The sequence below is a fragment of the Ostrinia nubilalis genome, chromosome 22 (genome assembly GCF_963855985.1).
Source record: "Ostrinia nubilalis chromosome 22, ilOstNubi1.1, whole genome shotgun sequence".
Lineage (NCBI taxonomy): Eukaryota > Metazoa > Arthropoda > Insecta > Lepidoptera > Crambidae > Ostrinia > Ostrinia nubilalis.
This window is the reverse complement of record NC_087109.1, coordinates 12,642,387-12,660,206: the sequence shown is the minus strand read 5'-3', so window position 1 is coordinate 12,660,206 and position 17,820 is coordinate 12,642,387. Positions and strand designations below refer to the sequence as shown.

Genomic DNA, 17,820 nt, shown 5'->3' with positions numbered 1-17,820 from the left:
ACTTCGCAAGGACTTTCTCGCACCGCACGCTGTCCTACTGTACCAGCAGCGTCGCCGGTGAGTCCTGGCCCCCCTGGCCCCCCCTGTCACGCACTACAATCGCGCCTGGACCCCCGTGAACTCGGGGCAATGGGCCCCCCACTACAGTCGTGTCTGGCCCCCCTTTCCCGCAATACAGTAGCGTCTGGCCCCCCGCTACAGTTGCGTCTGGCCCCCCACTACAGTCACTCCTGGGCTCCCGCTTCCGGTACAGCGGGCGCACGCACTACGAGTCGCGCGCCGCCGCGCCGCAGCGCCTGCCGCCGCACTTCGCAAGGACTCTCTCGCATCGCACGCTGTCTTATAGCACCAGCAGCGTCGCCGGTGAGTCCTGGCCCCCCCTGGCCCCCACTACAGTCTCGCCTGGCCCCCAGTGAGCTCAGTACAATGGGTCCGCACTACGAGTCGCGCGCCGCCGCCGCACTTCGCAAGGACTTTCTCGCACCGCACGCTGTCCTACTGTACCAGCAGCGTCGCCGGTGAGTCCTGGCCCCCCTGGCCCCCCCTGTCACGCACTACAATCGCGCCTGGACCCCCGTGAACTCGGGGCAATGGGCCCCCCACTACAGTCGTGTCTGGCCCCCCTTTCCCGCAATACAGTAGCGTCTGGCCCCCCGCTACAGTTGCGTCTGGCCCCCCACTACAGTCACTCCTGGACCTCCAGTGCGCTCAGTACAATGGGCCCGCACTACGAGTCGCGCGCCGCCGCACTTCGCAAGGACTCTGTCGCATCGCACGCTGTCTTATAGCACCAGCAGCGTCGCCGGTGAGTCCTGGCCTCCCGTGTCACTACAGTTGCAACTGGTCCCCAGTGAGAACAGTACAACAGGCCCGCACTACAGTAGCGCGGACTCTCGCATCGCACGCTGTCTTATAGCACCAGCAGCGTCGCCGGTGAGTCCTGGACCCCCTGGCCCCCACTACAGTCACTCATGGACCCCCAGTGAGCTCAGTACAATGGGCACGCACTACGAGTCGCGCGCCGCCGCGCCGCAGCGTCCGCCGCCGCACTTCGCAAGGACTCTCTCGCATCGCACGCTGTCTTACAGCACCAGCAGCGTCGCCGGTGAGTCCTGGACTCCCATGTCCCGCACTACTAGTAACTAATTGCGTTTAAACGCAGTTGGGGGAGGGGATGCGCATTCCACGGACCGGCAAACTTAGCGCGAACGGGTAGTACAGTCGCGCCTGGACTCCCTGTGAGCTCGGTACAGCGGGCCCCCACTAGTCGCGTGGACTCTCTCGCACCGCACGCTGTCTTACAGCACTAGCAGCGTCGCCGGTGAGTCCTGGACCCCCAGTTAGCTTGGTATAGCGGGCCTGCACTGCAGTCGTGGCTGGACCGGTACAGCGGGCCCCTATTACAGTTGCACTTGGACCCCCACCCCCCAGTGAGCTTGGTACAGTGGGTCCCCCACTACAGTTGCACCTGGACCCCCAGTGAGCTCGGTACAGCGGGCCCCCACTATAGTCGCGCCTGGCTCCCCGTAAGCTCGGTACAGCACCAGCAGCGTCGCCGGTGAGTCCTGGGCCCCTGGCCCCCACTACAGTCACTCATGGCCCCCCGTGAGCTCAGTACAATGGGCCCGCACTACGAGTCGCGCGCCGCCGCCGCACTTCACAAGGACTCTCTCGCACCGCACGCTGTCTTACAGCACCAGCAGCGTCGCCGGTGAGTCCTGGCCCCCCTGGCCCCCACTACAGTCACTCATGGACCCCCAGTGAGCTCAGTACAATGGGCCCGCACTACGAGTCGCGCGTCGTCACCGCACTTCGCAAGGACTCTCTCGCATCGCACGCTGTCTTACAGCACCAGCAGCGTCGCCGGTGAGTCCTGGCCCCCCTGGCCCCCACTACAGTCGCGCCTGGCCCCCCTTTCCCGCACTACAGTAGCGTCTGGCCCCCCGCTACAGTCGCGTCTGGCCCCCCACTACAGTCGCCTGGCCCCCCGTGAGCTCGATATAGTGGGCCCGCACTACAGTTGCGCGCCGCAGCGCCCGTCGCCGCACTTCGCAAGGACGCTCTCGCATCGCTCGCTGTCTTACAGCACCAGCAGCGTCGCCGGTGAGTCCTGGACCCCCAGTTAGCTTGGTATAGCGGGCCCTCCACTTCAGTCGCGTCTGGACCCCCAGGTGGACCCCCAGGGAGCTCAGTACAGCAGGCCCCCCACTACAGTCACTCCTGGACCCCCAGTGCGCTCAGTACAATGGGCCCGCACTACAGTCGCGCGCCGCCGCACTTCGCAAGGACTCTCTCGCATCGCTCGCTGTCTTACAGCACCAGCAGCGTCGCCGGTGAGTCCTGGACCCCCAGTGAGCTTGGTATAGCGGGCCCCCCACTTCAGTCGCACCTGGACCCCCAGGTGGACCCCCAGGGAGCTCAGTACAGCAGGCCCCCCACTACAGTCACTCATGGACCCCCAGTGAGCTCAGTACAATGGGCCCGCACTACGAGTTGCGCGCCGCCGCCGCACTTCGCAAGGACTCTCTCGCATCGCACGCTGTCTTATAGCACCAGCAGCGTCGCCGGTGAGTCCTGGACCCCCAGTTAGCTTGGTATAGCGGGTCTGTACTACAGTCGCGCCTGGACCCCCAGTGAGCTCGGCACAGCGGGCCCCTATTACAGTTGCACTTGGACCCCCACCCCCAGTGAGCTTGGTACAGCGGGCGCATGCACTACAGTCGTGCCTGGAACCCCGTGAGCTTGTACAACGGGCCCGCACTACTGTTGCGCCCGGACCCCCAGTGTGCTCTGCACAGCGATAAGAGTGAGCCCATAGCCCCTGGGGGTCCAGCCTCTGTAGCCATCGCCCCTAGGGGTCCAGGCCCTAAACCTGGACTTTCTTTGTTCATAGCCCCTGGAAGGCGTTGCCATGAAAGTTGGGCTCTTTTAGCTCAAAGCTTCGGGGTTTAGTTACTTACAGTGTGATTATCTTGATCCAAAGCCTCTCGGGGTCTAGACACTAGCTCGAGTTTTTGTTGTTTTCAATTTGATTGAGATTATTGCATGTTTATGAAAAAAATAGGAGACGCCTTCCAGTTAGGGTTGCCAGGTCCAAAATCACAAAAGCCGGACTTTGTGTTTCATTTGGCCGGACATTTTACCCTAAAAGCCGGACATGTGACGGGGGGGGGGGAGGGGGGGGTTGCAATTAGTGTCAGCTCATGAGTGAGTACTATCTTCATCGGTTGCTACCTGATGCGTGCGCTTCATATGATTCTGTGGCTCGACTTTCGCCTGGCGCGGCAACCAAATAAAAAGCCTAACAAAAGCCGGACAGGCCGGACAAGGCAATATTTGGCCGGACAAGACCCTAAAAAGCCAAACATGTCCGGCTAAAGCCGGACGCCTGGCAACCCTACTTCCAGTTAAGCCTTACCAGAAACCTAGTGGTCACCTAGCTACGGGCTAGAATGCGCGCAGTGATAAAAAAAAATATCGATCATTTTAGGCGACAAATGTACGTGCTTATCGTGTAAAATCGATAAAATGCCGCGATAAATTCATTCTAGGCCTACTACTGTTTTTTTTATAGTTTACGCAATTAAAAAAGTGGACCAGTGGTCATTAGAACTATACTTTAGGTCTGCTATACTCTGCGTCCACCCGTGCTCCGTCTATTGATGATTATTATCTATTTTCTGCAGTGACATTATCTTTTCATTCGTCTTGACCTCTGCAGGTTTCTTGAAATTTTCATGACTGATTAAAAACAGCGTGGGACGAGTTGCCCGAATTTATACAGACACACCTGATGATCCAACAAATGTAATGATCCCAAAACATAATAATATTGTCATCGCCTTAATGTTTATGACGACACACCAGGCGTGATGCCAGTTTTCTTGGCTTCTACAACTTGATACTATAACACAAAATCAACGCATTAATCATGGTATAAATTACGCATTCACTCTCAATTGGAGGTGACGTAGTTGGTAAAAAACGATCAGTTTCAGACGTTTTCGATGTAACACAGCTACCACACATGACTAATGTGACTGATAAGCTCATCTTATGAGAATTTGGTATTTATTTGAATTTATCACTAATTTACTTAGAACAAAATATGTATGCACAAACTTAGTTAATCGTATATGCTAATTAGATAATCTATTGTACATCGCACAAAATAAGCAATTTGCAGTCTTATTATCTTAAAATGAAATATTTATTATGAGCTGTTCTCTTATGACGTCACAAAAACCAAATGAAAAATTTAAATGTCACCATCCCAATTGAAGTGTTTCAAATGTAGGGGACATTCCTCTCAGTAATTGGTCATGAAGAACTAGTGTGAAACAGAAATAAGCACAACGACCAATCAATCGTACATTAGAAAACACGGGCTATTAAGTACATATTTTATATCAAGTGTTTTGTTACTTACTACAATAAAATTAAAAAAGAAAAACACGGGTCTTAACGCGATATTAATGACTGAGTTACATTATGAATGTACTCACAGCTTAGATGTAATAAATAAATAATATAAATCCTTGGACATTTTACACTGCGCTTCTAGTCCCAAACTAAGCAAAGCTTGTACTATGGTTACTAGTCAACGGATATAAACATACCTAAATATATTTTTTTTTGTAACTTATAGTTGAAATGGAACGCGAAAGTTTTAAAATCCAATAAAATTAATTTAATTTTTTAACCACTACAATTTACCTATGCAAAATTGTAACCCGCTCAAGTTTGTGGATATTTCATGTCAAAATTCTTTAACGAACAAATCAATTCATCAAGTTCAAGTTCATAACTTCTAAATAAACTTGAGTCATAATTAATTATCGTCAAAAGAAAACTTTATTAGCGTTATCTCATATTTATTTACGAACAAATACAAACACAGGTGACCTTGCTCATCACTTAGTGCACTTTCGGCGGCCGCCTGACTCACTGATTGTCACTGTGCCAGCCTGGAGTGACGTCACGGTCTCATTGAACCAAATTATTGCTCCTATAGTCCTAATGAAACGTCTATTAATATTGTTCTGTTTAAGGCCTGTTACGAAATACGCGGAAGCATGAATGTACACAATCGTCAGCATCATAATTTTGGTAGTTGCAAAATTGTATTTATTACAACTGCATAAGATTCAGATTATTTTTTGATCCTTAACTCTTGGTCTGCATCTCACCTGATGGATGTGTGGAAGTGACGATCAGGCTGAAGATGTAAGCGAGCTTCAGCCGGAATCCTCAATCACAGAAGAACTATTTTACCTTCAACTACCAAAACTGGCTTGTATCAAATAGTCTTGTTTAGACAAGGCGTAGAAAAACTGTTTTCATTCCGAAAGGGCTGATTCTGTTGCTCCAAATATAACTAGTCCCTTCCCTAGTTTTTTTAAAAGTGAACGCTTCCTAGCAATAATACCGACTAAATTGTGGCGCTTCAATCGATCTAACTTTGTTTTCACAAACTTAATTTTGGAAACTTTACCAACCGATGAAACTGTCCCTCAACAAAGTTGTTTGTATTTTTGGCAAGCATCATAAACGCACCTCCACCCCGTCTAGCCGATAGTGAACACCGATATTAATATCACGACCACTCAACATTTGTTTATACTTTATGCCGCCAGTGCGCACGCGACGTTCGCGCAGACCGATCGTGGGTCTAACTAGTCAATAGTCAGTGGTAGTGGAACTTGTTTGTGAAGTGAGAAGTGAAAAAGAAATATTGAGTATTAAAATATTTACATTATAAGAAAAGATTGCATTTGGCAAAATGGTGTTCAATGATTGCTGGTCTCCAAGCTGTACAAGAGCAAGTTGGTTTCGATTTATTAACTCTAAAAAGGCTTTTTGATAGATTCATCATATCTTTTAGAAATGAACTGCATATCACAGCCAATACTTTTGTCCAATCCTAACAGACAAGCCCTGCACCCTTCTCTGGCGTCTAGATAAAGTATACATACTGTATACTTCGTGTATTCATGTCTTGACTTCGAGTGGAAAAGCACATGCTCATCGCCCTAATATTTGCCTCCCGGAAAGTTACGAAAAATACATCTTTTTACATAATGCTTCTTCTTTCTCTGCCTCGCCTTATCCCGTTACGCGGGATCCGCTTTCCCAATCACGCGTTCTTTACATACTTACTGCTACTACTGAAGAATATGGGAAGTGTTTGTTCCAAAAGTTTCATGTTTCCCAACATTATTTTTAAGGATTCATTTGTACACATAAAAATACATTAGTTTACTATACTACATATTTATTCAAATCCTGACGATTAGATACCGTTTAAATTGTAACTATTTTCCACTACTGGAATTCGTTTGTTTGTTCAACCAGGCCTGTTCATCTCCGCGAGTTTACATCGAAAACAAAACACGCACGATTGCCCCCTACAAGAGTACTATTCGACAAGGCCTCACATACGAGCGAACATTGACTCACGCACGCGTATTCTTGTGTATGATGGAAAATAACTTTAAAAAAAAATAAAACCGACTTCAAATGCGTGAACACAAAAAAAAAACTAAAAATTAAAAATATTGCGTATAAAAAAGTTCATCCCCAATTTTCCACCCTTGGGGGTGAAATATTTTCTTCAAATTCGCATGAAACCACCCTTTTGATAATACCTATTCAACAAAAAAATAATCGTTCAAATTGATTTATAATCGGCTGAGATATTGCGTATAAAAAAGTTCATCCCCAATTTTCCACCCTTGGGGGTTGTTTTTTCTATTATTAAATTTAAATGGGACCACCCTTGAGGTATTACCTATACGCCGAAAAAAGATTTGTTCAAATCGGTTCATAATTGGCGGAGTTATCGCGTAACAAACATAGAAAAAAAAAAAAAAAACATACGGGTCGAATTGAGAACCTCCTCCTTTTTTGAAGTCGGTTGAAAATAAAGAAAATGGTGTACTAAATACTGTGCAGTATTTAACTGCCTAAATAATAATAAAAACACAGAATGTACTTTTTTAAGTTGCCTGAAGACACTGAGAGGTAAATAAGTAGTTAATATTATTCATGATAATTCATGCTAAATCATGTATTTCCTCCGCCATTTTCTGCAGATTGGCACCTCACGTCACATCATTTTACCGAAGTCAGCCCTATAGCTTCGGCGCAGTACCGATCACTGACGTTTGTCAACAAAACTTCTGACAAACTTGCTTGACTCTTGAGACAAGCTAAATTACACCATATTGTTAATGACATTGAGCATACATTTTTTTAAATACCTTCGCGAAGTAAAACTTCTGTACGTAGTACTTATTATTATTCTGTGGTTCAACTACCGAATCGACAGAGCGAAATGTTATTAATATTGATCGCCGAAGTAGATGTATAGAGCCGGCCACAGTGACTCATACAAGTATTTTTGATATTCCTTGAAATACATTTGTTTATATTGATTTGCTGGGAATCTCGGGGAATAGTTTTATTCACTTCCCCTAAGTGTGGGATGGAACCACCATGGTGTCAAGGTCGACACTATAGGAATCCTGAATGGATAGATTGGCCAAAATTGAAGTGCCCCCAAGTAGGTCAAATTATGTCAAAAAAATGGAAATATGTAATAGACAAATACTAATTACCCTGTTCAATTAGTACATAGCAATTTGTGTTTCACTGTATTATTGGATTGTGAAAGAAAGAAATAAATGCTTTTATTATTATTATTATATTATTAAATAATGTGCAATGATTTCAATTAAAGCACTTGTGACATAATAGCTTCTCTACAATACCCCCATTTTTATCTGAACTGACGGTGTTATGGCTATGTCTCTTTCAAATAGAAAACTATCAGAAATGTAAATCATATAATTAAGTGAGGTCTAGCTGTATGTGCAAACTTTTTTACGTCTAACCAAGTAAGTAGAGGCCTAAAGCTGGCACCGTTTACGTCTAGACTGCACGATACAGAAGTTATTCTTCAATTTGTTGCAAAAACATGAAAAAAACGCGGGCAAAGCCGCAGTCATAATGTGACATATCATAGTATGTAATATTACACAATATGATATTGTGGAAGTAAATTTACACCGCGGTTGCGGCGAACAGTAGCGCGGGTACTATGTCATAAACAAGGCTTGTTTAATTTTGGCACTACGCCGTTTGCAATTAGTGTAATTACCTCTTGACATGCTCGTGAAAGCATTGCCAGAGATGTATCATAATTTTTGGCGATTTTATGTCTCGCCTCACACGAGAGAAAAAATTGAAATTAAAACAATAATAAATATCATAAAGTGCTCGTACACAAGATAAAATTGATTGTTTCACAACCGCATTATTTACTTTTTTCGTCTCATATTTTTATTTCTTGTATTATTATAGCCACTTTAATAAGCAATAATTTAAAGTAGACTTCAAATCGAACTATACATGTTACAGTCAAAACTCATAATCGGTCAAAACCTCTTTTGACTGTAAAAATCAGTCAAAAGTGGTTTTGACTGATGTCCTTGGTCAATATCACTTTGACTGATTTTTCCAGTCAAAAGTGGTTTTGACCAAGCGCGTTATGTATGTTATTATGAGTTTTGACTGTAACATACATATTTGTTGCTAAATATCTTTGGGGAAGAGGGACACTGTTAAGCTTGATTTCTTTTCGTCCCTACTTGATATTTGACTTCATCACACTATTTCAAATATCTTAATTCAACTACATATCTTATTTGCCATACAGTTAAACTCCGGTCTGCTTTCGTACTTGATACCTTAGCACATTACAATAAAGTCCAATTTTAATTTCCAGGTCTAGGAACAGACAAGGATGACATGCCCCCGGAGGCTGCTAAGAGGCACACCATGCCTCCGCAGCCGGCGCCGCGGCCCACCATCAAAGACAAGGTATGTTATGTTTTTGGACACCATGGAACACCATAAACATATCACAACACACACGTCATTGTAACGTCGTTTGCTGACCAACCGGGCTAAGATGCGCACCGTGATAAAATCGTATCGATTAATTTAGACGATAAATGTATGAGCTTATCGCGTAAAACCGATAAAAGCTTATAGCGGCGCGCATCCTAGGCCTAGAGCCAAACTAAGTTGGTTTAGCTTAGCTCGCATATCTAACGCAGTTTCCCATAGTGTTGTATATTTTACAGTTTGCACAGCTATGGAAAACTGCGATAGCTAAGCGAGCTAAATGTAACTTAGTTTAAGCTCTTCGTCTGCAACTCATGTAAAAATTACGCTCTGCCGAAACCGAAATATGGCGGTCCGAAGTTACTACTACTACTGTATTATTTGTATGAGTGATCAAGCCCTGCATCCGTTTTAAACTCGTGAAAACTTCAAGGCGAGTGAATATGCACTTACAGTGCAGGCGTGTTTACCATCCTAGACTGCATCTCACTTAACATCAGGTGTGATTGCGTCAAATACCTGCGTTGTTCTGCATTAAAAAATAACTACAAACAATACTGCAACTTTGGACCCCCATTTTCGGATGCATTGCGTAATTTCACTAAGGGTGCGCGTAAGCTGAAATGCTGACGACTGAAATCCAAGTAGATTATTGCTCAGTCAGTTGACTGACTTACTTGATTTTGAATTGACAGTGTTTTGACATGCGCGCCCTTAAGTTCTATTGAGATAGCGCGGGCGCAATAGTGTTTTGACATATTACTTGTAATTAAAGAAACGTTTAGTGAACAAGTATTTATAGTTACTTGCTTTTCCAACGCGTATTGGTTCTGGTCCACCATAAGGTGGGCGCACACTCACTGCGACCGCCCGTCGCACAGTCGCGACAGCAATATAATTACGCGCGAGCGATAAGGATGGGTAGCTTGAGGTCATTGGACGAAATTCTACGTGCTCGGCGACCGGGCTTTTAGCAGGAAGGCGCTGGATGCAGACCGCTGCCAAACGGTCATTGTGGAAATCATTGGGGGAGGCCTATGTTCGGCAGTGGACGTCCTGTGGCTGAAATGATGATGATGAGTGATTCTGGTTGACAAGTTCTTCCTCTCCCTTATCTATGTAAATTCTTGTTTGAAATTGAGTTTAAATTCTTTGCTCCAATTTGTGAAGTTAATTAATCTATGATCTATATTTACCTACTTAAATACAGGTCACATTTATTCAATGGGATTATGAAAACAACCTGATGACACTATGTTGTGGTTAACCTTTGATTTCATAAAGTAAGATGTATGAATGAGTGATGTCATCGAGTCTCGGCTTGCAAAGGCTAGGTAAACAATTCGTCATGCGAATCTTAAGTCTGCACCGCATTTAAGAAGCTTCGTAACATAATATTGACTTGTTCTGTTACTGGAATTTTCCCCTACTTATTGGTAATGGAAGTAACTGGATTTCCACATAGGACGGAGTAGAGCAGTAATTTTTACCTTAGACCGACCGCCTATAAAGGTTTTTATGTTTGTTCGCGATTAGCTCGCGGTTGGCTAAACTGATTTTGATGAGGTTTTTAGAAAAAAATTTTTTGTTTCTATGGCAGTAACAATAAAAGTCTTTGTCGTGTCACTGGCTTTACTAAAGAATGAGTTGTTCACATGAAATAAGACTTTATCTATGATTTGTCGAAACACTATGGCGCACTAAATGTAAACAATATCATCTTTAACTCAGAGCAAAAAAGCACATCAGATGATACATTTTTATTGAAAAATAGTTCTTATTGCAACTAAATGAAATGCCACAATGTTAAGATGAGTATAGACTATAGTAGAGCATTTTTATGCAATGTAACGTTCTTACGTATGATACAATAGCAAAATGTCTGGTTTGTGAAAGTGTGACACTAACACAAGAATATTTTCTAGTGCGGCTCGTTTTTCTACAACCAGTTTAGTGAATGTAAACCTTTGAAAAAGAGGCTGACAATAGTGTCTGAGTTTCTTGCGCTGCTTCTTCTCAGCACTGGCCCATTTATTGTCCCGAAGCAGTGGTAGGGTTAATACTGGGACGTGTAAAAGTGCTTTTTTAAAGCCTACTTACAGAAATAAATGAGTTTTAATACTCCTCTAGTCTATTCTCATCTTTACATTTTAAAAATAATCTCCAAAAGATTCCTTTTGATTTTGGCAGATGTTTGTTTACATTTGTCCCGCTGGACTGATAGAAACAGCACAGTCATAACATCGTTCCACTGTAACGTAGTAGTTATTGTAACTGTTATTCATGTACTAATACAATACACGAATAGAGTAGCTTTAGAAAATATGCATGACTAGTGGTTATTTTTTTTTTAACTTTTTGTATTGTGATGTGATTTTAATTCATTTAGAATCACCCAAGGAGGGTTTACCTTATAGCCTTGATATAAATCACAGTAATATTTTTAACAGTTCGCTGCTCAATACTACATGATTTCAAAATACTATATTCAAATTATGTTTCTGCGCAAACTGTAACGTATTTTATAGTAGTCACTTTTCCTTAACTATTTCTAAATTCATAAGTAAGAATTCACTTTAACGGCCGAATACTGAAACACTACTCAAATCTGTCACTCAGCTGACGGGCTCCTAAATTTAAGTATCCTTCAATTTTAAATGGTATTCTCAAACGCTACTCAACGGATTTGAAGCCGTGATCAGCTAAGCAGCTCTCAAATGTTTACATAATGGCAACATTTACCAAAAAAAGTATGTTTTCATTTACACAAATGATAACTTTACGTCTTTTATCCATTACACGCAGCATCGTTTGGTTATGTATTGTCTTTTATGGAAATATACTCAATCAACTTAACATAGAACAGTTTATTTTTAGTTTCTATTATACAGGGTGATAGGTAAATGGGTATATGAGCCGACACTAGCCCATGTTAACATGGTCATATAAATGGTATGGTGAAGTCAGAAATTTGTTTTCATCATTTTATTTTTTTAAATTTTCATACAAAATAAATTTTATAAAATCGGATTTGTATGAAAATTAAAATAATTAAAATGAAGATATCAATTTTCTGACTTCACCATACCATTTATATGACCATGTTAACATGGGCTAGTGTCGGCTCATATACCCATTTACCTAACACCCTGTATATAAATCTCGTTTTATCATATAAAAATATTAATGCTTGCATTTTTATTTAATTAAATAAATAATTTTAAAGGTGATACTTTTTATTATTGAAATCTATTAAGTGGCGATCGTGGACCGAAACGTAACCACAATTGACATTTATCATTGTTGACTGACAGGACAGAGCATCAAATTGACAAATCAACAACTCTTGGAAATGCTGCTATGCGATGTCCCCTTAATCCTCAGAAATAGGCATGTTTATGTAAAGCGATTTCATAGCAGCTATTTTGGTTGTTACTTCGTGCACTATACGATGCACAGTTGGTTGTTAGATTTGGAAGATATCACCTAGTACACGTTCATAACTTCCCGTTGCGTAGAATAGTAGGGTTATAATAAGTATTTGGTCCACTGGTTGTATGGCATTTGGTGAGGGGTTTCAAATTATGAATCCAGAAACAACACCGTTTCTTTAGGGACGCGGAACCTCGCTCGGAATTGCATGTCATTATAATAATATTTTTCAATAGCGTTCAGCCTTATTGCGTTCCTGCGATTAGATCTAGGTATTTCCTCGAGGCTCGAAAGAAATGATAACGATGACACACATTATTTACCACTATTTAGGTCGATTTAGGTATAAGAATAGGATTTAAGATACCGCGCAAGCACTTTCAAATTTAACAGCTGCTTAAGACGATTTGACAGTTGTTTGAGTAATGCTTAGCGTTGAATGGCGTTTCAGTATGCCAAAATTCATTTAAGTGGCGTTTGAGTGCAACTTAATTTGAGAGGTGCTTAAAAATTGAGAACTGCTCAGATATTGTTTTGAGTATGCGAAATGTAAGTTTAGGAGCTGCTTAACTATTTGAGAAGCCGTCAAATATTTAAATGGCGTTTCAGTATTCGGCCGTAAGTGAGTAAAATCTTACTTTATGAGACCGGATTTCTTTGTATAGCCTGACCAGGAACATAAAAACCCTGGCATAGAGGCGCGTCAATTGCATTTGATAGTGCAACACTGAGTACAATCGTACCTGTGTTAAATTAATAGGCTAACTTTATGTAACAGGATTCAGGATTACGGGCTAATTTGATATTTTCATAAATTAACGAAAAAATATTATTATAGGTAACCTGATTTAAATAAATGAAATGAAACCATCAATCGAGCTAGTAGAATTTATTTTATTATTCATCAATAATCAAATTCAGAACTTGAATATTCAACTGCAATGTCTGCTCATGAACGCTTCAAAGTCGGTACTTCTTTCCCAATCCCATAAAATTCAACACTTAGAAAGTGACAAAAAACTTTAAAATAGGTAGTTGAAACAAACCACAGCTAATTTTCATAGTGGACTGTACTATACGATAAACATGTCAGTCAATTTGACAACCTTTGTTGGAAACATTATTCAATGAAAATATTGTCCGAACCCTTGGTATTTCCCTTCGACAAATACTTTAACACATTGTGAACCACTTTTCTTTCACGACTATAAAAAGATTTTAGCAATTTCATTCACAAAATCAATTGCGCACATTTAAAATAAAGTTTGTTTACACTTTGACAGCAATAGACTGACATGCAAGGTGACATGTCAATGAAGTTTTCAGTTACTGTTGCCATTAAAAGAAATTAGTACCATTAGTTTTCCGCAACATGGCGAGGGTTTTTATGTTCCTGGTCAGGCTATAAGTGGTATACGTTATTTGGAATTCCAGTTATCTAATATCGAAAACAATATAATTACTTAACTAATCTGTTTGTGTATCGTTAGATTCTTATCAAGTTAATATTCTGAGTGGGTCATCTGCATGACATTGACCGACAGTCATATTTATTTATAGATGTGTGTATTTTCTAACGGCCGAATACTGAAACACTACTCAAATCTGTCACTCAGCTGACGGGCTCCTAAATTTAAGTATCCTTCAATTTTAAATGGTATTCTCAAACGCCACTCAACGGATTTGAAGCCGTGATCAGCTAAGCAGCTCTCAAATGTTTACCTACTGGCAACATTTACCAAAAAAAGTATGTTTTCATTTACAGAAATGATAACTTTACGTTTTTTATCCATTACACGCAGCATCGTTTGGTTATGTATTGTCTTTTATGGAAATATACCTACTCAATCAACTTAACATAGAACAGTTTATTTTGAGTTTCTATTATATATAAATCTCGTTTTATCATATAAAAAAATTAATGCTTGCATTTTTATTTAATTAAAAAAATAATTTTAAAGGTGATACTTTTTATTGTTGAAATCTATTAAGTGGCGATCGTGGACCGAAACGTAACCACAATTGACATTTATCATTGTTGACAGAGTATCAAATTGACAAATCAGCAACTCTTGGAAATGCTGCTATGCGATGTCCCCATATTCCTCAGAAATAGGCATGTTTATGTAAAGCGATTTCATAGCAGCTATTTTAACTTTTTGCACTAGTTGTTACTTTGTGCACTAGTACGATGCACAGTTGGCTGTTCGATGTGGAAGATATCACCTAGTACACGTTCATAACTTCCCGTTGCGTAGAACAGTAGGGTTATAATAAGTATTTGGTCCGCTGGTTGTATGGCGTTTGGTGAGGGGTTTCAAAGAGCTTCCAAATTATGAATCCAGAAACAACACCGTTTCTTTAGAGACGCGGAACCTCGCTCGGAATTGCATGTCATTATAATAATATTTTTCAATAGCGTTCAGCCTTATTGCGTTCCTGCGATTAGATCTAGGTATTTCCTCGAGCCTCGAAAGAAATGATAACGATGACACACATTGTTTACCACTATTTAGGTCGATTTAGGTATAAGAATAGGATTTAAGATACCGCGCAAGCACTCTCAAATTTAACAGCTGCTTAAGACGATTTGACAGTTGTTTGAGTAATGCTTAGCGTTGAATGGCGTTTCAGTATGCGAAAATTCATTTGAGTGGCGTTTGAGTGCTACTTAATTTGAGAGGTGCTTAAAAATTGAGAACTGCTCAGATATTGTTTTGAGTATGCGAAATGTAAGTTTAGGAGCTGCTTAACTATTTGAGAAGCCGTCAAATATTTAAATGGCGTTTCAGTATTCGGCCGTAAGGCTACGGTGGCAGTGACTCATGTTGCATGTTACATACTAATCACAGACAAACAAATGTATTGTATTTCTTATGTGCATGTCGCTTTTTCATGTAACATTTCGCCGGCGGGGAATACACCGGAATTTTTAAGAGAATATTCATTTAAGTGGGGAAATATGTATGTCTTCTTCTGGATTGGATATTGATGTACAAGCCTAAGCGCAGAACACTGACTTTGTCGGCCGATCAGTATGGAAGTGCATCGATTTGGTATCAGTCGATTCCTCATACAAATTAGAAGTCGACCCAACTATCAGAAGTTGATAGTCTGCGAGGAGTCTAAGGGTGGGTTGCACCATCTTACTTTGACAGTAACTATGACGATAACCGGTGCTTTTTATATGGAGTTTGTCAGATTTTTGACGTTTGTCAAAGATAAAGTAAGATGGTGCAATCAAGCTTTAGAGTGCCTATTTCTTAACAATAACAGCAACATTTGCTATCATAATATTATGATTGAAGATAACAAAATTTGCAAGATTGTAAGTTTTAAAGCATACTAAATTAGCCACTACTTTCCTACTGTCATACTTGTCAATCTTTGTTGGACAGTGGATTACTGTCGTCTGCTTTAGGCCGCTTTAGTCGTTTTAGTCTTAGAAAATTTCTTCTATTTGCAAAAAAGAAATCAAAAATATTTATTCAGTTTAGACCACAAGTGGCACTTATATTTATGTAAAAATTCAATCACGCAAGGTTCATTAGGTACAACAGTTTAACAGTAATCACAATGAGCGGAAATATCCAATCCAGGAGTAGTAATTAACATTATTCCAACGAATCCCCGTTCTGCCGGTGTATCCCCGCCCTAACCTGTGTTGCGCACGCTGCCGGAAGCTGCGGCGGCGCTCGGGCGGCGCGGCCAGCGCGTCCTCCGCCAGCTCGCTGGAGGGGGAGTACCTCGCCGAGCGGGACAAGGTGCACACTCGCTTGCTAGGGAGGGGGGTGAGGGAACAGAAGGGTAGGGACGATAGGGGGGTGAGGGAACAGCGGGGTAGGGACGATAGGGGGGATGAGGGAACAGCGGGGTAGGGACGATAGGGGGGGATGAGGCAACAGCGGGGTAGGGACGATAGGGGGGATGAGGGAACAGCGGGGTTGTTACGAATCTTAGCATAGGGGGAGATGAAGGAACCGCGGGGTAGGGACGATAACAGCGGGGTAGGGACGATAGGGCAAGATGAGGGAACAGCGGAGCTACGAATCTTAGCAATGGGGGAGATGAAGGAACAGCGGGCTTAGGAATCTTAGCAATGGGGGAGATGAAGGAACAGCGGGGTTGTTACGAATCTTAGCATAGGGGGAGATGAGGGACCAGCGGGGTTACGAATATTAGCATAGGGGGAGATGAGGAAACAAGCCGGGGTTATCACAAACACTCGCTTGGCTAGGGACGATAGGGGGGGGGGGGGGGGCTGGGGGGGATGAGGGAACAGCGGGGTTGTTAAGAATCTTAGCATAGGGGGAGATGAGACAGCGGGGTTGTTACGTATCTTAGCAATCGGTTTACTAATACTTCAACCACACCAACGCGCGCCGATCGCTATCGCCCATGGGCCTAGCTAGATGTTGTGTATCCCCGCCCTAACCTGTGTTGCGCACGCTGCCGGAAGCTGCGGGGCCAGCGCGTCCTCCGCCAGCTCGCTGGAGGGGGAGTACCTCGCCGAGCGGGACAAGGTGCACACTCGCTTGCTAGGGACTATAGGGGGCTGAGGGAACAGAAGGGTAGGGACGACGATAGGGGGATGAGGGAACAGCGGGGTAGGGACGATAGGGGGTGAGGGAACAGCGGGGTCGGGACGATAGGGGGTGAGGGAACAGCGGGATTACCACGAACACTCGCTTGGTAGGGAGTAGGGACGATAGGGGGAGATGAAGGAACAGCGGGGCTACGAATCTTAGCAATGGGGGAGATGAGGGAACAGCGGGGTTGTTACGAATCTTAGCATAGGGGGAGATGAGGGAACAGCGGGGTTGTTACGAATCTTAGCATAGGGGGAGATGAGGGAACAGCGGGGTTGTTACGAATCTTAGCATAGGGGGAGATGAGGGAACAGTGGGGTAGGGACGATGGGGGGTGAGGGAACAGCGGGGTAGGGACGATAGGGGGGTGAGGGAACAGTGGGGTAGGGACGATAGGGGGGTGAGGGAACAGTGGGGTAGGGACGATAGGGGGTGTGAAGGAACAGCGGGGTAGGGACGATAGGGGGGATGAGGGAACAGCGGGGTAGGGACGATAGGGGGGATGAGGGACCAGCGGGGTTACGAATCTTAGCAATGGGGGAGATGAAGGAACAGCGGGGTAGGGACGATAAGGGGGTGAGGGAATAGCGGGGTTGTTACGAATCTTAGCATAGGGGGAGATGAGGGAACAACGGGGTAGGGACGATAACAGCGGGGTAGGGACGATAGGGCAAGATGAGGGAACAGCGGAGTTACGAATCTTAGCAATGGGGGAGATGAAGGAACAGCGGGGTTGTTACGAATCTTAGCATAGGGGGAGATGAGGGAACAGCGGGGATGTTACGAATCTTAGCATAGGGGGAGAATTTACCGCCAAAAACCCAACCTGTGAAGGTCAAGTTTGTCCTGGGAGAAAGTTAAAACGTCATTGGACCCGCGACAAAATTAA

At 43.3% G+C, this 17,820-nt stretch overlaps 1 protein-coding gene across 4 annotated transcripts in view; it reads left to right on the top strand.

Moving 5' to 3' along the window:
* The window catches only part of LOC135082624 (protein 4.1 homolog), a 119,949-nt gene that overhangs the window by 82,503 nt on the left and 19,626 nt on the right, over nt 1-17,820 (top strand). For 3 of the 4 annotated variants that reach the window (XM_063977406.1, XM_063977405.1, XM_063977404.1), the window contains exons 1-2: nt 5,768-5,825; nt 8,789-8,883. In XM_063977406.1, the coding sequence (XP_063833476.1) occupies nt 5,783-5,825; nt 8,789-8,883 (138 nt within the window). In that variant the 5' untranslated portion in view covers nt 5,768-5,782. Of the gene's footprint in view, nt 1-5,767; nt 5,826-8,788; nt 8,884-17,820 lie in introns of those variants that run through there. The other variant, XM_063977407.1, reaches the window with a different exon arrangement.